This window comes from Anabrus simplex, chromosome 1 (genome assembly GCF_040414725.1).
Source record: "Anabrus simplex isolate iqAnaSimp1 chromosome 1, ASM4041472v1, whole genome shotgun sequence".
In the NCBI taxonomy this organism is placed as follows: Eukaryota; Metazoa; Arthropoda; class Insecta; order Orthoptera; family Tettigoniidae; genus Anabrus; species Anabrus simplex.
In genome coordinates, this window is record NC_090265.1 from 1,122,925,822 (window position 1) to 1,122,949,638 (window position 23,817).

Consider the following 23,817-nt stretch of genomic DNA (forward strand, 5'->3'; position numbering starts at 1 on the left):
AAGATACCTCGTGGTTATAATGAATCAAGAATTTTTAACTTCGCGTAGTAACATTGTTACTCCATGCCGGAAACGTGGCGAAGAGAAAGACTGAGAGTTATAGGTTACCCTTTGTCACGTGCCGTTCCACGCTGCGTTCCTATTGGCTCTGTTGCCCGCGGAGAAGGTGGGGAGAACTCACTTTGCTTCAAAGCGACTGACACAACAGACAGCGGGAAGCAAGCGAGTACGTTGCGATGGTGTGTGACCTATTGGAATAGTTCGTGTGGTGCAGTTTCTTTTCATCTGGTGGCTTGGTGTACAAGTGGTCGTTGTGTTCATTATTGATGCCTAGTGTAATTACTGTGTGTGATGGAAGAAATAGCCTTCTCGGAATGGAGCGAGCGGTTGGATATCGTTGGCAGCAACCACTGGCTACCTGCTTACGGCTATAAACAACCCACTCAACTACAACAAGCCCTTCTCCAGCAACATGATCGTGATGCTGAGCTGCTTTCAAATGGTAGGAAAATTCACCATTCGTATTAATATATTTATCCCATAACATACTCCCTGAAATCCTTGGTTCATTTCCAGATGGACTCCCTGGATTTGTTTGTGAACAGCATTTGATTAAGCTTACTTATGATATTTGTTTTAGATACCGGTATGAATGCAGTGATACGAAGATTTATATTTATACATTCGATATTTCGCTTGTGACTTTTCCTTTCCGCTTTGAACCTTGATGACTTTTTTTATGTCTTTTAGAATTTGCTTTACGTAGCACCGACACAGATAGATTTTATGACGACGATGGGTTAGGAAGTAAATGACCGTGGCCTTAATTAAGGTGCCTGGTGTGAAAATGGGAAACAACGGAAAACAATCTTCCGGGCTGCCGACAGTGTGGTTCGAAACCATTATCTCCTTCATGATTTAAAGTCACTTAACGCGACAATGTTTTGGATCCATTGGTATATAAAAGGATACTCTTTCCCGATTTACTCACATTACATTGTACCAAAAGTTTTCATATACTGATAAAATCAGCCTTGTTTTAGTGTTTATCTTGAGATTTTTCGTTTACGAACGATTTGAGTCCGCTCTGCGATAGGATTAGGAATTTGTTGCCGTTGGAGATTCGAGCTCGTTATCTCAGCGCTGACAACTGCTATGCTGATAGATTTCCCGAGTTTTCTTTGCTAAGTCACGAATGCCAGAATTGCATGTTGTTTATAAGTCCTGGGGTATCTATCCTCATAGGCACCAATTATTACACTATAACACAGAGAACCTATTCGGAAAAAAGCTATTTATCGGTCTTCTCTAACACACACATATATAAAGGGTTCGTACCGAAGATGTTCAAGCCTCTCATACAAGCAAAAAGATATTTCAGGCAAGAACCATTGTATTCATCTCCCCCTGTATTGTGCGTGTGAAATCTGTTTGATTAAACTGTAGTGAGTTTGGTATGTAATTACATCCGATTTTTGTTTTTACCTAAGATTGAAACGCGAAACTTGGAGAAATAATGTATAAGATGCTCAATGCTGTTTTTCGAAATCATCTGTCGGGGAATCCGTGGATAGTGATAGCGCATGTTTTATTCGAGCCGATTTTTACCTCTTGCAGTCACGAGCGAGTCACTTTTTTTTTTTTTTTTTTTTTTTTACAAGCTGCTTTACGTCGCACCGACACAGATAGGCCTTACGGCGACGATGGGACAGGAAAGGGCTGAGAGTGGGAAGGTAGCGGCCGTGGCCTTAGTTAAGGTAACCCCAGCATTTGCCTGGTGTGAAGATGGAAAACCACGGAAAACTATCTTCAAGGCTGCAAATAGTGAGGTTCGAACCCACTATTTCCCGAATACTAGATACTGGCCGCACTTCAGCGACTGCAGCTATCGAGCTCGGTGCTGATATTGTAGTTAACCTTTTACTGCATACTGTTGCCCTCAGGCAACATACAACTTTACACCTGTATAAATGGATACAGATTGTGGACAGAGGTAGTTTTCCGGCACACCTTTAACTGTACAGTCATTTAAAGACATATACCAGTGATGCCTTGTTTTTTTACATCGTTTTTACAGTTAAGAATTGCTGGTAAATCTAAAACACTGAACGTAAGTTGAACATTGAATCTTGAAATTTTCTTCACCAAACGAAAACGAAAAATAATTCATGCAGTAAAGGGTTAAGAGAATGTGGACTCAGTTTATTTTCGGTCTGGTGGATGGTGGTTTTGTGACTAAACATGTACTAGAAATGTGTTTTGACAAACGTAACTTTAATGCAGAAAGTAATTGCAGAAATTTCTTCATGAAAACCTGCGTAACACCACAGTATTTTAAAGCTTTGGTAAAGCTTAATTTTCGATCTTTTTATCTCAACGAGAGCTGCGTTGGGCCAGTTACACTTTACCACCAACTTGGAAGCCTCCTGAAAGCCTCCCCTCCATTCACTGCGTGAAGGTTTTCTTTTTACATTTTAATCGAAGCAAGATATCAAATTCTGTGTTTAACTTTCTTGTCACTGATCCTTTGCTTATGATATTTTCGAAGCAGGGAGTTTCATTCCTGTGGTTCGGATTCTGCATTAAAATATAGACTTCGAAGTTGACGTTCGTAGGATTTAACAATATTCCTAGCTTACATTGCTGCCTATGTGGATATTATCTTCAAAACATTGGACTGTCTAATAACATATTTTCCAGAAATCTTTACAATCTGCTCCAAATGTCCGAACTAGTCCGTGAACTGAACTTCGTGGAATTTACACTGCAGATAGTGAATAGGCCTACGTTATATGATGATATCGAGATGATCCAAGGTAGACCATTATTTCTTTTCTTTCGATCATTTTTCATTGATCTCTTCACGGTTTAAGGGTATTTCGACCGAGTCGCTGACATTTACGTAGTTAAGAAAGGCTCAGTTTATTTTCTTTCTGGTGGGTGGTTGGTTGGTTGGTTTGTAACTGGAACACCTGTACCAGAATATTTTTTGGTCAAACGTAACTTTAATGTAAAATGTAATTATAGAGATTTCGTAATGTTTATATTCATAGAATAGGGCCTATATAAATTCATATGTGTACTCTAGAACTGTAGGTTTATAATTTTTCTCAAGTAGGCCTAACCTATTTCTTTCTCTAGCCGTCATCTCCTTCACCGGTAAGTAGCATGTAGCAATGTATCGGTTTATTGGCATCATCAAATAAACCATACTGTACTACTATACCTAACTAGTTTGCCTACGCATCAGTCTCACTTCCGTATTGCTTCGCGAGCTGCATTGTTGTCCATTGACATTGTAATGCATGGTGCATCCTACGTCAGGCATGGCATTGGTCGGCCATCACTGGGCATCATAAGCGCATTAGTTGAAGTGGTCGATTAACTGTATTAAAAACGCTTATAAAGCCCCTGTGGGTGGGGGTGGTACAATAAAAGCACCCACGTTATCCCCTTCCTGTCGTAAGAAGAGACTAAAAGAGCCCCCAGGAACTCTTAACTTGGGAGCGTGACCACGTGACCCTTAGCTGAGTCCTGGTACTGCTTCCATTTACTTATGTCAGGCTCCTCACTTTCGTCTATCCTTCCGACCTCCCTTGGTCAACTCTTTGTTCTTTTCCGACCCCGGCGGATCCTTTCACTTTTTTCTCTCTGATTAGTGTTAATAGAGGATGGTTGCCCAGTTGTACTTCCTCTTAGAACAATATCCCGGGTTCGATTCCCGGCTGGGCCGGGGATTTTAACCTTAATTGGTTAATTCCAATGGCACGGGGGCTGGGTGTATGTGTCGTCTTGATCATCATTTCATTCTCATCACGACGCGCAGGTCGCCTATGGATGTCAAATAGAAAGACCTGCACCTGGCGAGCCGAACCCGTCCTGGGATATCCCGGCACTAAAAGCCATACGGCATTTCATTTCATTTAGAACAATAATCACCACCCACCTAAGTAGGTCATTGTTTAGAACTGATTGTAGTGAGCATGAAACTGTTACAAAAGACGAGAGTTGTTATATGAATATGTATTCTTTGACTAGGATTAGTAATGTCCTTTGTACGGATTCTGTGATGAAACCTGTTATGTAGTCAGTTCAACACGTCTGTCTCCTCATTTAGCTGTGTGATGGTGTTGTCTGAGGGTGTACTTGTACAAGCTAAGACAGGGAGGGAAGCGACCGTGACCTTGAGACAGGTACCATCCCGGCATTTGCCATGGAAACCATGGAAAACCATTTCGGGGATAGGCAACGGTGGATTTGAATCCACTTGTCTCCTGCGTACAGATCTAGCAGCCATTACTGGCCGTGCTGCAATGCTCTGAGGTACACTGTTCGGTGTTGCGATGGGTAATTTTATGTTCCACCCTTCAAAGATCAACGGAGAACATGAACGGCTATATAGTCGTGCAGAGACGATTCAACATTTTCTCCTGTTTTGATTAAATACATGACATTTTTTTTGAGTGCCAGGCTGAGTGGTTCAGATGGTAGAGCACTGGCTTTTTGAAGCCAAAAGTTGGAGGGTTCGATCTCGGGTTAGTCCAGTGGTATTTCAAGGTGCTCAGGTACGTTAGCCTTGTGTCAGTAGAATTACCCACATGTAAAAGAACTCTTGTGAGGTAAAATTACAGTATAGCCCCTCAACGTCTCCAAAAGCCGCAAAATTGGATAAAATGCCATTGGTTTTACGTTCCACCGCAGTACTTTTACGTTTTATTGAGACGCTGAGGTCCCGAAATTTTATCCCATATGAGTTCTTTTACGTACCGGTAAATCAATTAACCCGAGGCTGACGTATTTAAGCACCTTCAAACAGACCTATCACCGGACTCGGCGGAGATCGAAGCCGCCTACTAGGGCCATAAGGCTCGGGAGCCAGATTCGACTAGCCCGGCGTAAACGTAGTGAGTTGGATATAATGTATTATTATTATTATTATTATTATTATTATTATTATTATTATTATTATTGAGAAATGTAAGAGAAAGAGTTACTTTCGTTCATAATTTTCGATGATGGTATTAATGTTCCTGAAGATGATCTGTAAAAAGAGGACGTGAATAACCTTTTGTGATTGAATGAATACAGAATTACCGGGCGAGTTGGCCGTGCGCGTAGAGGCGCGCGGCTGTGAGCTTGCATCCGGGAGATAGTAGGTTCGAATCCCACTATCGGCAGCCCTGAAGATGGTTTTCCGTGGTTTCCCATTTTCACACCAGGCAAATGCTGGGGCTGTACCTTAATTAAGGCCACGGCCGCTTCCTTCCAACTCCTAGGCCTTTCCTATCCCATCGGCGCTATAAGACCTATCTGTGTCGGTGCGACGTAAAGCACCTAGAATACAGAATTCATATTCTGATGGAGTCGTTTCTTATATTTTCCTGTCGCTTGTTTTCGATATTTTACTTCAGGAGTCTGGAATGGCGCAGTATGTATCACGGAATAACGCTCTTGAGAATGTAGTGTGTATGAGTTACCTGGTAAAAACGAATTCTTGTCCTCATCCCGAGGTGGTGCAGCTCTTTTCAGGCGAACTGAATGTACCAATGTAACTACTTATCAACATCTGCGAGAGACTGGATTCCGTCGCTCAGCAACAAGAACAACCAGAACATGCACAAGGAAGGCAAGTGTGCTCATTGTGTCCTTCGAGCATAAGGAGGATGACTACCAACATTTTGCAACCACTGCTCAAGAGCTATTTGTGCAGACATCGTGGCAAGTGTTGCCTGGTTTGTGACAATGCTTCCTAAGCAAAAATAACATTTTAAAGTTATTTTTTGGTATCTGTGATTCAATTCTGCATGATTGTTTTCATTTAATTTCAATGCAGAACACTTCAATGAAAATGAAAATCCACAGCCTGTTTCCAGTTATTCGACCGGGTCAGGAATGGAATGAATGGAAGCCCCCATTTAGCCGGCTGCCGAAGCCTGTCGCACTCTTCTGGGGCAATGATTAATGAATGACAGATGAAATGAGATGATATTGGAGAGTGTTGCTGGAATGAATTATGACAGGGAAAACCGGAGTACATGGAGAAAAACCTGTCCCGCCTCCGCTTTGTCCAGCACAAATCTCACATGAAGTGACCGGGATTTGAACCACGAAATCGAGCGGTGAGAAGCCAGTGCGCTGCGGCCTGAGCCACGGAGGCTCTAGAACACTTCAATAATGTGTCTCATTTACAATAAAACTTTTGAGTCGCAAAATTTACGAATGTTTAGTAACAATGTCACACTTTTCCCCCCTTTAGTGTAGTAGGGTTAAATCTTGACAGCACCGGCAATCGAGCCCGAACCTCTGACGGCAGCTAACAGCGCGCTAACCGTTACGCTACGGAGGTGAAGAGTTACCTGGTCGTTACGTCCAATAATAATGCTATGCGTTTAACTTCCCTTCTGTTGCAAATAGCATTAAGTACAGTGCCTGTCGCATCGTAGTACGGCAATCATATCGCGAGTAAGAGGACCGTGAGTTTCGCGCTTGACTCTCGGGATGTGCAACTGCTGCGCGTTTCGTGTATCTCAAGCGTCAACTTCACGTTGCGATATCTCGGGATGTAATTGACCTATTGCGATGAAACAAACGCCATTACTTATGTGATTCTTCATGTTAACGATTGCGCACGAAATAATACAGTGTGTCTATTTTAAAAAAAAGTAAGTTGGTGTTGAAAATACTATTTTCCTACGTTTTTGACTGGCTCATAGTATTTACTTTAATTAGCCCCTTCCCTGCCTGCATGCCTGTGAAAGTCATTTTTCAATATATCTTGTTGTTCCAGATATATCTGCGGGGAAAGGTTTAAGTGGGCCACCCTGTATCTAAAAATGAGAGATGGAATGCCATCGAATGAAGCAGGTGATGCAGGAAATGTCAGATTAGGAAGTAATTATTGCTTAAGACAGTAGATAACTATTGTTCCTTGGCTAGTACAAGTAGAATAACTAGTGATGATAGAAGCCAAGAGGTAAAGTGTAGAGTAGCCCAAGCCCTCAAATTTGCCGACCACATACATGCAGTATATGTGAGTATTAAACTATTTCTGGAGACTTTTGTGTAGCATAACTCTGTACTGAAGTGAAATATGGAAAAGAAGTGTGGTGTTATAGAAAAATACCGAAACAAGATTGGTAGATCAAATCACAAATGGTGCTATATACAGGGTGTTAGGTGTATACCTGCAGATATTTCTTCTAGCAATAGAGAACGATGTGACGAACCACTATATATCAAACTTTTAGTAATCCTCGGAAGTTATTTTCGAGAGCAAAAAGATACGATGTTTTTAGAATAGGTAGTATGACTTGTTCTTGTGAATGAATAGCTTCGCATTGAGAACAGGCGAGTCACGCGCTATTCGTGCCAAACTGGTTTATGTTTACAAGCAAGTGTGCTACTGTAACAGCTGAACGCTGCCAATGTATTGCACGAGATGTTACGTAACATACTTGTCAAACTGGTTTTATGTTTAAGAGCCACTGAGCTATGATAACAGCTGAAGGTGACTACTACAGTAGTGTATGCCATATTACGTTACATTCTCGCCAGACTGGGTTCGTTGTAGTCAGTATTTAGTTTCCGTCTTAGGGGCTACAGACAACCCTGGTCATCGGTTTCGGACCCTGAAGATGTACCGAATTCTCAGCGTTAATACTGGTTCATTTGCTGTTTTGTCATTTAGGGGGTTGGGATATCTGTGGTCATCAGCCCCGTGGTCTAGTGAGTATGGAAATGACCTGAAAACCTGTATCGGTGCGGGACCAGTACGACTGATATAATTATTGGTTGGTATAAGCGCGCCAGGACGTGAAATACGGTACGATCCCCGTTGTGCATTGCGTAAAGGTAGAAGAAAGATGGCAGTTCCTTACGCCAACGAAAACAGTCATGGGATGCCCAAATGAGTAGCATCGGAATTGAATTATCGAAACACATCGAACGTTTAGTTTCAAATGAATAATGGACATGTTATACAACTAAATAAATTAAACGTACCTATATTTCGTACCTCCTTCCGGGCTGAGTGGCTCAGACGGTTGAGGTGCAGGCCTTTTGACTCCAACTTCTGGCCCAGTCCGGTGGTATTTGAAGGTGCTCAAATACACGTCAGCCTCGTGTCGGCAGATTTTCTGGTACATAAAAAGAACTCGTGCGGGACTAAATTCGGGCACCTCAGCGTCTCAGAAAACCGTAGAAGTAGTTTTTTGCTATTTTGCTTTACGTCGCACCGACACAGATAGGTCTTTTTGCTAGGGGCTTTACGTCGCACCGACACAGATAGGTCTTATGGCGACGATGGGATGGGAAAGGCCTAGGAGTTGGAAGGAAGCGGCCGTGGCCTTAATTAAAGTACAGCCCCAGTATTTGCCTGGTATGAAAATGGGAAACCACGGAAAACCATCTTCAGGACTGCCGACAGTGGGGCTCGAACCCACTATCTCCCGATTACTGGATACTGGCAACACTTAAGCGACTGCAGCTATCGAGCTCGGTGTAGTTAGTGGGACGTAAAGCAATTATTATTATTATTATTATTATTATTATTATTATTATTATTATCAGGTACCGTAATTAAAAGCTGAAATACGTGGAAGAAAATAGTAAAATACGCGTGGTTTAAGAGGAAACAAGATGAAATGTATGTCACGTGAGTTAGCATCGGACGCAGTAGTTACCTACAGATTACTATGCTTAAGACGAGAACCAGGTCAAGCTCGTGGGGATGAGTCAGCTGTAATCTCGTACTGGGTATAAACATCAAACATACACATCAACAAATCTAAGAAACATAATCAAGGTTACGCGTTAGAGAGATGTAGCTATTAACCTGAACGCCAGGCCGACGGTCGCTTTCATGAGTACAGATGAGTTATCAAATTATACACAATCCACAGATATCGAAGGTATCTAAGAAGATTCCGCCACAACTATATTACATTTTACTATGATGGTGCTAATAACAAATCGCAGCAGCTATTGGCTTTACGTCGCACCTACACAGATAGGCCTTATGGCGACGATGGGACTGGAAAGGCTAGGACAGGGAAGGAAGCGGCCGTGGCCTTAATTAAGGTATAGCCCCAGCATTTTCCTGGTGTAAAAATGGGAAACCACGGAAAACCGTCTTCTGGGCTGCCGAGAGAGGGGTTCGAGCCCACTATCTCACGAATAATGGACACTGGCCACGCTGAAATGAAATGTCGTATGGCTTTTAGTGCCGGGAGTGTCCGAGGACAAGTTCGGCTCGCCAGAAGCAGGTCTGTCGATTTGACACTCGTAGGCGACCTGCGTGTCGTAATGAGAATGAATTGATGATGAGACAACACACACACCCAGCCCCCGTACCGGCAAAATTAACCTATGATGGTTAGAATTCGCGACCCCGCTGCGTATCGAACCCGGGACCCCTGTGATCAAGGACCAGCACGCTAACCATTTAGCCAAGGAGCCGGCCTGAAAGCCGGTGATGTTGTGGTACATAAGCACCTGTATCCACGACCTGCGCGTCGTGATGAGAATGAAATGATGATGAAGATGGCATATACACCCAGTTCCCGTGCCAGCAAAATTAACCAATTAAGGTTAAACTCCCGACCCTGCCGGGAATCGAACCCGGGACCCCTGTGACCAAAGGCCAGCACGCTAACCATTTAGCCATGGAGCCGGACTTAAGCGATTGCAGCTATCGAGCTCGGTAAATCGCAACAGATTACGCTACTGCGTGTTAAGATGATGTCGGTAGAATAAGACATAAGGCTGCAGTAGAAGAAGTGGCAGAAGAAGGTAACGAGAGCCACATGGTCAAGCAGTACAGAGCCGAACAAAGCGCACATTAGTGACACAGACATAAGAGTGGCGTGGTCGTAGGAACTACAGTCGCATGAGTAACACTCTGTTGTAGAAAAATAACTACCATACAGTACGGGCTCCGTAATTCCAGGTGGACGGTAACAAGACTATCTCGAATAGAAAAGTACGGATTTACGAACGTACACGAAAACGCCTGTGAACAACAAAATGTACCTATGTTAAACATTACAGTACAACAGTTTAGAAAACAAAAACATACAGATTGCCTTACACTAAAAGAAATTTTAATTTTTCTTTTGTAAATTAACAAAACACTCTAGGCAACCTTCTTAAGTTAAATGTTAACTTATACTTCCTATTTCAGTAATGATGAATATAAAACAATTATTTTATTGAATATTTATACGTGATGATGATGATGATGACGACGACGACGATGATGATGATGATGATTGCTGTCTTAATGTCATCGGCCCTTAAAATCAAAGTGTCCTCTGTTTTAACTCGTAGTGAATAAAAAACAAAATATAAATTGCTCGAAGCCTTTCCCGATAGATTCATGAAGGGCGACCCGTGTTCTGTTCTGCCACACGATACACTAGCAGCATATCATGGTATTCGTGGTATTCATACACTGGCATTATTCAAGTAATACTACTGATTCTACTACTACGAAGTAACTCGCGTACTAGTACAGACGATAATTCGCATCTCTGACAGCTGTTATTCAGGTCAAGGTCAGACAGACCGGTTTCATGTAGGGGCGGGGAACCCGTCCAGCCACATCCCCTTCCCTAGGTACAGCAGACAACGGAATCGACACGAGACACGTTTAGTGCTTTTGTCGAACTGCTTACGTGGAATATTTTCCCACCGTGCGATTTCAATATCATGGTCTTTTGGGAGTGCAACTCGCCGTATGCAGAAACATCCCGCGTTGACGTCTATGTAAATAAAGTTTATTACGTCAACGAAAGAATGCATGGGATATGATTTCCAAGTGAGTAGTATCGGAACTGAAATGTCAAAACACATCGAACGTTTTACTTCATACAAGTAAGGGACATGTTATGAACATAAATGAATTAGACGTACCTTCCTTTCGTGCTTCCAACCGAAGAGAACTTTAAATGTAAATGAAAGCCTTCTAGCTTACTGCTGATTTTGCAGTGCCTATTAAACGTATCAAAATAAACGTTGCCAGGCTGAGTGGCTCAGACTGTTCAAGCACTGGTTTCATGAACTTAGCAGGCTCGATCCTGGCTCAGTCCGCTGGTATTTCAAGGTGCTCAAATACGACCGCTTCTGATCGGTAGATTACAGGCACGTTAAAGAATACCTGTGGGCAAAATTCCGACACCGCGCGTCTCCATTGGCACGTAAAGATGTATTATTATTATTATTATTATTATTATTATTATTATTATTATTACTGGGCGAGTTGGCCGTGCGATTAGGAGCGCGCAGCTGTCAGCTTGCATCCGTCGCAAAGCCAGTAACAATATTATTATAAAAACTGTGTTAGTCTATTATTACTAACTATTATGAAAATAAAAGTTAATCGCCCCACTCAAACATCGTAGCTCGTAATCTGTCAGAAAACACAAAAGAAAATAGTGAACTTTTAACAGGTCCGAATTATTATTAATATTATAATTGCAGACATGTCTCCGAAATTACCGAAACATGTACTTACAAATTGTTTTACGTCGCACCGACACAAATAGGTCTTACGACAACGATGGGAGAGAAAAGGGATACAAGTGGGAAGGAAGCGTTCGAAGTCTAATAAAGGTACAGTCCCAGCATTTCCCTGATGTGAAAATGGGAAACTACGAAAAACCATCTTCCTGGCTGCCGACAGTGGAGTTCGAACCCACTATCACTAGAATACAAGCTCACAGCTGCGCGCCCCTAACCGCACGATCAACTTACTCTAAGCTCCAATGGCGGTCTGAGTAGCTCGGACGATAGAGCGCTGGTCTTCTGATCCCACCTTGGCAGGTTCGATGGCGGCTCAGTTCGGTGGTATTTGAAGGTGCTGAAATACGCCTGTCTCGTGTCTGTGGATTTACTTGCATTTAAAAAAGTACTGCGGTACAAAATTCTGGCACTTCAGCGTCTCCGAAAACCGTGAAAATTAGTTAGTGAAACGTTAAGATAGTAGTAGTAGTAGTAGTAGTAGTAGTAGTAGTAGTAGTAGTAGTAGTAGTAGTAGTAGTAGTAGTAGTAACATTATTATTACGGAAGTTTTAATTAAACGGGTCCGTTACATTACCTATCGGCACTTACTGTCCAGTAATTAGCCTTCTGTCCACCTCTGTGGTATAGTGGTTAGTGTGATTAGTTGCCACCCCCCAGAGGCCCGTGTTCCATTCCCAGCTCCGCCACGAAATTTGAAAAGTGATACGAGGGCTGGAACGGGGTCCATTAAGCCTCGGGAGGTCAAATGAGTAGAGGTGGTTCGATTCCCACCTCAGCCATCCTGAAAGTGGTTTCCCGTAGTTTTCCACTTCTCCAGGCAAATGCCGGGATGGTACCTAACTTAAGGCCACGGCCGCTTCCTTCCCTCTTCCTTGTCTATCCCTTCCAATCTCCCCATTCCCCCGCAAGGCCCCTGATCAGCATAGAAGGTGAGGCCGCCTGGACGGGGTACTGGTCATTCTCCCCAGTTGTATCCCCCGACCCAATGTCTCACGCTCCAGGACACTGCCCTTGAGGCGGTAGAGGTGAGTCCGGAAACCAACCCTGGAGGGTAAACAGATTAGGAAAATGTCTCACGCTCCAGGACACTGCCCTTGAGGCGGTAGTGGTGAGTCCGGAAACCAACCCTGGAGGGTAAACAGATTAGGAAAAAGAAGAATAAGCCTTCTATTAGGAATGCCCGGCGGCAATTCCACAGTAGACCGAGCTCGATAGCTGCAGTCGCTTAAGTGCGGCCAGTATCCAGTATTCGGTAGATAGCAGGTTCGAACACCACTGTCGGCGGCCCTGAAGATGGTTTTCCGTGGTTTTCCATTTTCACACCAGGCAAATGCTGGGGCTGTACCTTAATTAAGGCCACGGCCGCTTCCTTCCCACTCCTAGCCCTTTCCTGTCCCATCGTCGCCATAAGACCTATCTGTCTCGGTGCGACGTAAAGTAACTAGCAAAGCAAATCCACAGTAGCTATTTTTCCTTCGAGCAATGTTCACGCATATTTGCAGCTACGGTTTTTGAAATCTGTCTCATTAATAACAGTATGACTGAATACTTACAACCTTTTCTTTCAGTGTCCACCGTCCTTTCACTGACCTGAAAAGTTTATGAATAAGCATAGAAAACTCGCATTGTCTATTGTCAGAAATTCATCGTGGACTGTCGCAATAAGAGCACAGAAATGTTGCGCTCATTTTTAATTTACTTATTAACTATTTCCTTTCATTTTGTCAGCTGGGATCACTGAGTAATGCCATTGACGTCTTAAAAATCACACACAACTACACAATACTTGATTCGCATGTATGTGCTGGTACGTATCTTCGAGGTCACTGTAAGAATTCTGTGTACATTTCACACAGAGTACCCTAGACCGCTTTTCGAGTACAGCAAGTGGCTTGGCACGTGAGTCATCCTCTCCTACTTGCCAAGGCTTTAGGGGAAGTGCACAACAACATGCATTGGCCTGCGATAAGAAACAGGTTCAACAAGCCCTATACTCTGCTACTGTGCTTCCACTACGCGTGGACAGAATGACGTAACCGGCATATCCTGCTACGGCCGTTCAAAACACATTAGGTCCTGAAATATTTGGCTCAGTTATGGGCAAACTAATAGGACAAGGTAAAAAGTACATAGCATATATTGTGAGATGTATTTTTCTTTGCCGTCTAGCTTAATATCTGCACGTATACCCCTAACATCCTGTATATACTAGCTGAAGACAACCCGCTTCGCTTGTTTTTTAAAAAATTTATTGTACATTCGTGCGGTTTTCTCTATATAATTATGAAGACGTGCATTAAAAGACCACTCTTTTCCTGCTTCTTCTTTTGTTTTTATTCTTTTTTCGGGGTACATAAATATCTTCCATTATAAGTCATTTCATAAAAATACATTCTTATACACTGCATTTGATGTCTTGTTATCTGGCGCATGCACAGACAGATTTTCTGCTTGTCCGACACGAGAGAAAGCAACGTTGAGCTGACCCTGTGTGAAACAGGAATCCTTCAAATTAACTCCGCAATTGTGGAACGTTTGACGCTGAGTCATATTGATAGTCATACTATAAGCAAATCTCGCTGCAAATTGTAATAATTTGAAACAAACTGACAAATCATTTGAGATCATTGGAATTCTTGGCAGGAAAACTGATTTTCCTCTTTCTCTGCCGGTTAGGATTACTGCCTCAATGATATTGCTAAGGAGCTGTTCACTAAGTATCTGTTTTGTATTCAAGAATTACAGAAAATACTCACAGATGTACTTAAGCAGAAAGCTATTATGGTTCTGAGATCAACATACCCCTGCGAGATGACTCAAAGATGATATATAAAACCAAGGAGTATACATCACAGCCTTCTAGAGTACATTCTCACTCCGATCCTTCCAGTACATTCTCACTCATCTTAATACATTCAGTGACGAAGTCAGCCATTTTCAAGCCCCACATCTCCCACACCCCCACAGCTACAGACACGCAACCCCTATAGTGCACGATGGGAGACTCCATGCTGCTACTACTACACAACACCATTGGTCTGCGATGTGCAGTTGTGGCTGCAAGGTGAAATATACGGACACAGACGTCTGTTTTCTTATATAGTCGGCCGCTTTCATCCCCCAAATCTACCACATCACCACAGCTAACGGCACACAACCACCATAGTGCACGACGGGAGACTCGAAGTTACTACCACACAGAAGCATCAGTGGTCTGCGGTGGTTACTTGTGGCTCCAAGGTGAAATATACGAACACACGCGTCTATTTTTATATATAGTCGGTCACTTTAAACCCCCACATCTACCACACCACTACAGCTACCGACACGCAAAAACTATAGTGCTCGATTGGAGACTCGAGGCAACTACCGCACATAAATACCAGTGGTCTGAGATGGGTATTTGTGGCTGCAAGGTGAAATATACGAACACACACATCTAATTTTATATGTAGTCGGCCAATTTCAACCCCCACATCTACCACACCACTACAGCTACCGACATGCAACAACTACACTGCACGTTAGGAGACTCGAGGCTACCACCGCACACAAACATCAGTGGTCTGTGGTCTGTAAGATGAAATATACGAACACACGCGTCTATTTTTATATGTAGTTGGCCACCTTTAAACCCCCATATCCATCACACCACCACAGTTACCGACACGCAACCAACATACGGTAGTGCACGATGGGAAACTATAGGCTACTGTCACAGACAAACACCAGTGGTCTTTGGTGGTTAGTTTTGGCTGCAAGGTGAAATATACGGACAGACACGTCTATTTTTATATATAGATTTACAATGTACATTTTACATTCACCTGCAAGGCTAGATACTTTTCTTTTTCGATGAGCGGTGGTTTGACGGCAGAAACTTCTCGGTCTGAAAAGACATAGGTATTTTCCCGTGAAAAGTTCTTTAACGTTCCTGCAAATTTATATCCACTGACATGTGACAAGTTTCAGCACTTTTAAATGACTGTACCGGGATTCGATCCTGCGACCTCGGCCTCATGAGTCAAGCTGTCTAATGAGCCGATTAGTGAAGAAACATCAAACTGCAAAATCAGCGATTGCTGCAAGTGCGGAGAAACAAGAACGTAATTTGTTATTATCGTTGGATGTACTGTACATAACTGGGGATTCATAGTCTGCCTCTTGATTGCGATGTTTTATATATTATTTGATCAATGAATTATTCGCTCTCTGTTTTGACAATGGTTAAGTCAACCCTTTCTCTACTTTAGACCACAATCCCAAATATAATCGACGCTGTTTTTCGCTTTTCCCCCTTAGGACACCGCAAGCATGTTCTGTAGCCTATTTGAGTATCAGTCTCTCAAATGCAAAAAGGAAGTGACATGACAGAACAATCTTTAATGAGAGCTCTATCTCACTGATAGGGTTGTTTGTCCTTTCAAACCACGCAGCCGTGATATCAGGATACTGATAGTTCACACTATAGTCTGAGGAACGTGATACAGAAACAAACTGTATGTTATTGTTTTCGTACTTAAGACATGACTATGCTTCCTGAATTTATTAATTGTAAATTGAAGTGAATTGCTAATCAACATCCATCTCGCTGTGATACTCTGAAATACTAGACCTCACCGTCTCATTCAAAGCCCTCTGCGAAGACGCGAAACGGAAGACGGAACAGTTTCCAGAAATATATCAAAATCTGAATATCAAGACTTTCCATTTTCTCGAGAAGTACTTGTCGGATATTAAACATTTTAAAAATAATTACACACCTCGATTTTGCATGTTCATATCTGATCCTAGGTGCAGAAACAGTGTAGTTCCATTAAAAAAACAAAGTAGCCTACCGTTATCTCAGCTGATAGGTCTTTGTTAATTCTTTGGAAAAGTACTGCAAGTTCAGTTAGAAACTCCTTCATAACATTACTGAAAATAAAATCAGATTCGATCTTTGCTCTTCCTTTTGGCTGTGGTTTAATGTGGCACTGGCTTAGTTTAGGATTTCAATGGTACAGAAAAGGGCTAGGACTGGAAAAGAAGCGGTCATGGCCGTAATTAAGTTCCAGTATTTGCGTGATGTGAATTTGGGAAACCACGGAGAACTATCTAAGGTGAGATTCGGGCCCATCATCTCCCGAATGTTAGCTCACAGCTTCACGGATCGTACCACCAAGCCAACTCTCTCGATACGTGTTGAACATTTTAGCTGACTACCCTGTGTAACAGTACCTCTTGCTATTTCTTGATGGATGCAGTGTTTTAGCCTCCATCTCTTGGCACATGCCATAATAAAATGTAGCTTCCACCTAAGTCCTAGTCTCATAGCTGTGACAGTGTGGAAGCTGCTGGGGCGTGGGTGGTGCTGAGTAATGACATTCAAAGCACGACTCATAGTGCGTCTCAGTGTTCTGAAAGGTGTTGCTCGTAGGGCTGGCAGTCTCTGGTCTAGTCAGGAAAGCAACAACAAACTACCTCACTCTCCATCTTGCCTAGGACGCCTCATTTTGGTGCCAATATTGGTTTTCGCGGTTTGCCTGTAATCACAAAATCTCTAGTGGTGCTATTTGAGGATCCAACCAACCTCCGGGATGATGACCATACATACATACATACATACGTTATCAGACTGATATGCCTTTCAGCGTTCAGTTTGCAAGCCTCTGAGAATTTACTAAACGTCGCCACAATCCTCTATTTGCAACTAGTGCTGTGGCCTCTTTTAGTTCTATACCTATTATCTTTAAATCGTTAGAAACTGAGTCTAACCATCGTCGTCTTGGTCTCTCTCTACTTCTCTTACCCTCCATAACAGAGTCCATTATTCTCCTAGGTAACCTGTCCTACTCCATTCGCCTCACATGACCCCACCACCGAAGTCGGTTTATACGTACAACATCCATCGAATTCATTCCTAAATTAGCCTTTATCTCCTCATTCCGAGTACCCTCCTGCCATTGTTCCTACCTGTTTGTACCAGTAATCATTCTCGCTACTTTCATGTCTGTTACTTCTAACTTATGAATAAGATATCCTGAGTCCACCCAGCTTTCGCTCCCGTAAAGCAAAGTTGGTCTGAAAACAGACCGATGTAAAGATAGTTTCGTCTGGGAGCTGACTTCCTTCTTACAGAATACTGTTGATCGCAACTGCGAGCTCACTACATTAGCTTTACTACACCTTGATTCAATCTCACTATGTTACCATCCTAGGAGAACACACAACCTAAATACTTGAAATTATCGACCTGTTCTAGCTTACCAGACAAACAGCGTCTATAAAATCAGGCTACATACATTCGAACCTTAGTGCAACGACTCATATCCAGGTTTATAACTAGATCCGATCCGAATGGTTGAGGTACCGATAAACGTGGAGCTTAAGAAAAAATATGACACGCGGGGCGGTGGAGGGGTTTAAAATAGTGCCTATTTTGAGGCATATGATTTGATTTGCGATTAATTCCCAAAACCAAAAGGCATACCAAGGCGGGTGGTTAATATGTCTAAAAATCCATTTGACGCCTTGCACATTATAAAATAGTCTGAACTCTCAAAGAAAAACGCATTTAAAGTTTGAATTTATTTTGAAAAATCGGCAGTTTGACCTTCTAAATATCTGTTTCAGCCTCTTGAGTAGGGTACCCTTAGAAAGCTTTCTCTGAGCCGGAGATGGATGTACCACAACTCTAAGAGACGAACATGTGACATTTCTTAATTTGCTTCATATCGACTTCTGAAGGTAAATTTCGGTCCATGATATATATACCATTGCATACAGAATATTACGCCCGACATAATGATACCACTGCGATTAACTTAGGGCAGTTAGCGCAGAAGTTACAAGGTATACGAAATTTTGATAATTTCCTAATGTTTTGAAATATATACTTGGGCTATAAAAATTACTCATCCGTACCACTAGGCGATCAGCTCCCTCTGTGGATCAGTAAGAGTGTGTCGGCCTCTGGATCGCAAGGTCGCGGGTTCACACCCTGCAGATGTAGTCGTATTTTTGAAGGGCAGAGAAAGGTTCGTTCGACATTTCATGGCGTATGATGTCGGTACGTAAAAGATCTCTGATGACACGTTTGGTGTTTACCCAACAAAATTAAAAAAAAAAAAAAAAAAAGAACTCGGCCATAGACGCCCGAGGGAGATTCTGTTTACTCTGTCACGTAGTAGGACTAGAGTAAAACGGCACGTCGAAATTGCCCAAGCAGCCAAGTGGCATCAAATTAAAATGCTTGGACACGGTAGCTGAGGCCATATTATTATTATTATTATTATTATTATTATTATTATTAGGTGACCCGCCAGATAAGTTGGTTCGCAATACGTAACTTAACAGTCGTAAAGAAAAATCAGTTATTCAGTTTTATTTATTTATTTATTTATTTATTTATTTATTTATTTATTTATTTATTTATTTATTTATTTATTTATTTATTCGCGTGACAATTGCCCATTATGGTGCCATTCTTCCCTCACTCTCTCCTTCCCTCTCTCTGTAGTTATTATCGGTCACTTGTAAATAAAACTGCATTGAATTTACTGTATAACGTCTCCTATTTCACCTTAAGTAATACTTGAGATGAACGAAATTGTCACGAAAACCTAGGGGGACAGTCCCTCATATGTCCCCAGCCGTAATTGTCTTCGCTCAAGTACGATACCATAGTCATCCATACTAAATGTTTTGTGGTGTGCATGACATTTTACAATAATAAATGTTTTATTATTAAAAGTATGGAAACCAGAGAGGTCGTCTTCGGAAGAGGGACGCGCCGATCAGGGTGACGATGAATAAAATATCTCCGCACCTTAACCTCCGAGAAGAGTCTTCAGGGAAGCGCCTTAAATCTTTGACAGATTAAAACGAAACTTATCTACATTTCCAGGCTGTCAGGTTATGTAATGTGCATTAAATGTTGCACCCATAACTCTTCTATATTTTCGTATTAAGACAATTGGGTTTCAGTGAGAATTGATGGTAGAATGAGTTCTTCGTTCAGGGTACTTACAGGGGTTAGACAAGGCTGTAATATTTCACCTTTGCTGTTCGTAGTTTACATGGATCATCTGCTGAAAGGTATAAAATGGCAGGGAGGGATTCAGTTAGGTGGAAATGTAGTAAGCAGTTTGGCCTGTGCTGACGACTTGGTCTTAATGGCAGACTGTGCCGAAAGCCTGCAGTCTAATATCTTGGAACTTGAAAATAGGTGCAATGAGTATGGTATGAAAATTAGCCTATCGAAGTCAGAGTGGTGATACAAAGCTAGAACAGGTAGATAATTTCAAGTATTTAGGTTGTGTGTTCTCCCAGGATGGTAATATAGTAAGTGAGATTGAATCAAGGTGTAGTAAAGCTAATGCAGTGAGCTCACAGTTGTGATCAGCAGTATTCTGTAAGAAGTAAGTCAGCTCCCAGACGAAACTATCTTTACATCGGTCTGTTTTCAGACCAACTTTGCTTTACGGGAGCGAAAGCTGGGTGGACTCAGGATATCTTATTCATAAGTTAGAAGTAACAAACATGAAAGTAGCAAGAATGATTCCTGGTACAAACAGGTGGGAACAATGGCAGGAGGGTACTCGGAATGAGGAGATAAAGGCTAATTTAGGAATGAACTCGATGGATGAAGCTGTACGCATAAACCGGCTTCGGTGGTGGGGCATGTGAGGCGAATGGAGGAGGATAGGTTGCCTAGGAGAATAATGGACTCTGCTATGGAGGATAAGAGAAGTAGAGGGAGACCAAGACTACGATGGTTAGACTCGGTTTCTAACGATTTAAAGAGGTAGGCTATAGAACTAAATGAGGCCACATCACTAGTTGCAAATCGAGGATTGTGGCGACGTTTAGTAAATTCTCAGAGGCTTGCAGACTGAACGCTGAAAGGCATAATAGTCTATGTATGTATGTATGTATGTATGTATGTATGTATGTATGTAGGATTGAAAACGAACCCGCTGACATTATTAATTATGTCTCCTGATCAGCCCGCGGTTGAATACAGTGTGAGTCGCGAGTTGATTAAGATTATCGTAATATTTAAAGCTTACGGTGCTTGTCCCAACATTTCTTAACAGTCATGGAAGGTGATCGTTTCTGTAATTATTTTAGATTGTAAGTCGGTGGGGACCTGTCAAGGTAGCGTTCGTCTTTCCTCTCTCGTCACTAATAGACGGCCAAAAAATTAGAACCTAACCGTCACCAACAATAATTTGGCGAACCCTTATGAATCAATAAAAGTCTCTTGCACGGTGTATTAGCATGTACAGTAGGTTGCTTTTTCATCTCCTATTAGCTTGCTGACTTCTTTTTACTAGCCGTTTCATGTTGTTCTACCTACCTATAGCCTACCTATAGTACATAATATTGGCTTTCAGCGCGGTTCTGGGAAGGTAACGGCTCTAAATTGTAATAAGAGTCCCAGCAACTGACTTACTAACTATATTTGATCAACATGTGAATACTCAAAGTTGGTTCCCCCCCCCCCCCCTTGGTATTTGATTCAATGCGCACGACTTCGGAAGCCGATACCTGAAATATTTTAGTCTGAAATGGGAAGTAAAAATATTCAGCGAGTTGGCCGTGCGGTTAGGAGCGTGCAGCTGTGAACTCGCATTGTTGTGTGTTATTTCATTAAGATATATTTTAGCATTTTCAAACAGCCAAACATATCACTATCAGAGTTAAGTGGAAAATGGCTTAATTAAAGTCAATACAGTGAGCGCATTACGGCCGTTGATGGGTGTGGAGACCAACAGAACGTGCCCCAGGCTACTTCTCTTAGGAATATCCCATCGTAGGCTACAAAACTTTTTAAAAATCATTTTTTTCATTATTGATTGGCTTTTGACCTAATACAGAATTCATAAGCACAGTTCCGATATCTCTGACCCAAGGATTCCCACAGTTTACTTCTTTCACACGTCGAGGAAACAGAAGATTATCTTTTCTAATAATGATATTCATTCAACAGCTTTTTAATTGTTATAGAAAAGTTACGTCCCTGTGGTTGGAACTCCACGTAAAACTGGAGTGCCATAGCTATGATCACGATATCAACAGTCACGTTAAACTAAAAGCTCACGACTGACTACATCACTGAGGTCAACCCTTCATAGCAAGACTTATGAACTAGGCAGCCCAGTGTTGTATTAACAGTATTTGTTTTTATGAACACATCATAATGGATGGTATCGTAGTGTTATAATGCTGAGCATATCAACACATTTATCTACAGGGTTGATGAAGACCCCTTATCTGAGAACTCTCCAAGTCCTTGAACCTGACCATAATGGACTGCTGGTCAAAGGCCTGGCTTCGCCGCCGCGGGCCACACTGTCGTTCGTGTCTTCCAAGTGTCTTCTCCTCTTCATCTTACGCCGGGAAAAAGCTAGTCTTGCTCCAGATGTCGGCGTGTGTGAAGTCTCACCACGCTAATAACGTGCTCCCTGGAAACACAACATTCTCTCCTTAAACGTTTGGAGTTGTGAGCTCCTGGTCATTTATATTGTCAGTACTGAAGGTCACGTATCAGGTTTATGAAGCATTGTCATTAGAGAATAAATATTCGTAAGTTGACCGATCAAGTCAGGTCAGCGTGTTACAGCGCTGCCCTGCGCGGCGAGAAAAAGGTCATACCCATGAAAACAAACGAATTCCATCTTCAGTTACACTGACTGACAAAGCAAATGCAACACCAAGAAGGAGTGGTTCGAAAGGGATGAAAGTTGGGGAAAAAACAGAGACGGCACGGACGAATAATTGATGTTTATTTCAAACCGATATGCAGGTTACACAATGCGCACGGCATCGACTCAGTAGAATGTAGGACCACCGCGAGCGGCGATGCACGCAGAAACACGTCGAGGTACAGAGTCAATAAGAGTGCGGATGGTGTCCTGAGGGATGGTTCTCCATTCTCTGTCAACCATTTGCCACAGTTGGTCGTCCGTACGAGGCTGGGGCAGAGTTTGCAAACGGCGTCCAATGAGATCCCACACGTGTTCGATTGGTGAGAGATCCGGAGAGTACGCTGGCCACGGAAGCATCTGTACACCTCGTAGAGCCTGTTGGGAGATGCGAGCAGTGTGTGGGCGGGCATTATCGTGCTGAAACAGAGCATTGGGCAGCCCCTGAAGGTACGGGAGTGCCACCGGCCGTAGCACATGCTGCACGTAGCGGTGGGCATTTAACGTGCCTTGAATACGCACTAGAGGTGACGTGGAATCATACGCAATAGCGCCCCAAACCATGATGCCGCGTTGTTTAGCGGTAGGGCGCTCCACAGTTACTGCCGGATTTGACCTTTCTCCACGCCGACGCCACACTCGTCTGCGGTGACTATCACTGACAGAACAGAAGCGTGACTCATCGGAGAACACGACGTTCCGCCATTCCCTCATCCAAGTCGCTCTAGCCCGGCACCATGCCAGGCGTGCACGTCTATGCTGTGGAGTCAATGGTAGTCTTCTGAGCGGACGCCGGGAGTGCAGGCCTCCTTCAACCAATCGACGGGAAATTGTTCTGGTCGATACTGGAACAGCCAGGGTGTCTTGCACATGCTGAAGAATGGCGGTTGACGTGGCGTGCGGGGCTGCCACCGCTTGGAGGCGGATGCGCCGATCCTCGCGTGCTGACGTCACTCGGGCTGCGCCTGGACCCCTCGCACGTGCCACATGTCCCTGCGCCAACCATCTTCGCCACAGGCGCTGCACCGTGGACACATCCCTATGGGTATCGGCTGCGATTTGACGAAGCGACCAACCTGTCCGTCTCAGTCCGATCACCATACCCCTCGTAAAGTCGTCTGTCTGCTGGAAATGCCTCCGTTGACGGCGGCCTGGCATTCTTAGCTATACACGTGTCCTGTGGCACACGACAACACGTTCTACAATGACTGTCGGCTGAGAAATCACGGTACGAAGTGGGCCATTCGCCAACGCCGTGTCCCATTTATCGTTCGCTACGTGCGCAGCACAGCGGCGCATTTCACATCATGAGTATACCTCAGTGACGTCAGTCTACCCTGCAATTGGCATAAAGTTCTGACCACTCCTTCTTGGTGTTGCATTTGCTCTGTCAGTCAGTGTATTTCGGAATGATTTACCCTGGTTTCTCAATTTAACTCTAGGCAAATGCTGAGATAGCCGACCCCGAGATCTAAGGGTAGCGAGCCTGTCTTTTACCCGGAGGTCCCGGATTCGATTCCCGACCAGGTCGGGAATTTCTGATGGTTCGAGATCCACTCGACCTAAGTTTTTACAATTGAGGAGCTATTTGACGGTGAGATAGCGG

At 43.1% G+C, this 23,817-nt stretch overlaps 1 protein-coding gene across 1 annotated transcript in view; it reads left to right on the top strand.

Moving 5' to 3' along the window:
- The first annotated feature begins 229 nt into the window (after positions 1-229).
- LOC136858087 (uncharacterized) overlaps positions 230-23,817 on the top strand; it is an 880,688-nt gene continuing 857,100 nt past the window's right edge. The window contains exon 1 of the mRNA XM_067137359.2: positions 230-502. Coding sequence (XP_066993460.2) covers positions 352-502 — 151 coding nt within the window. The 5' untranslated portion in view covers positions 230-351. The remainder of the gene's footprint in view (positions 503-23,817) is intronic.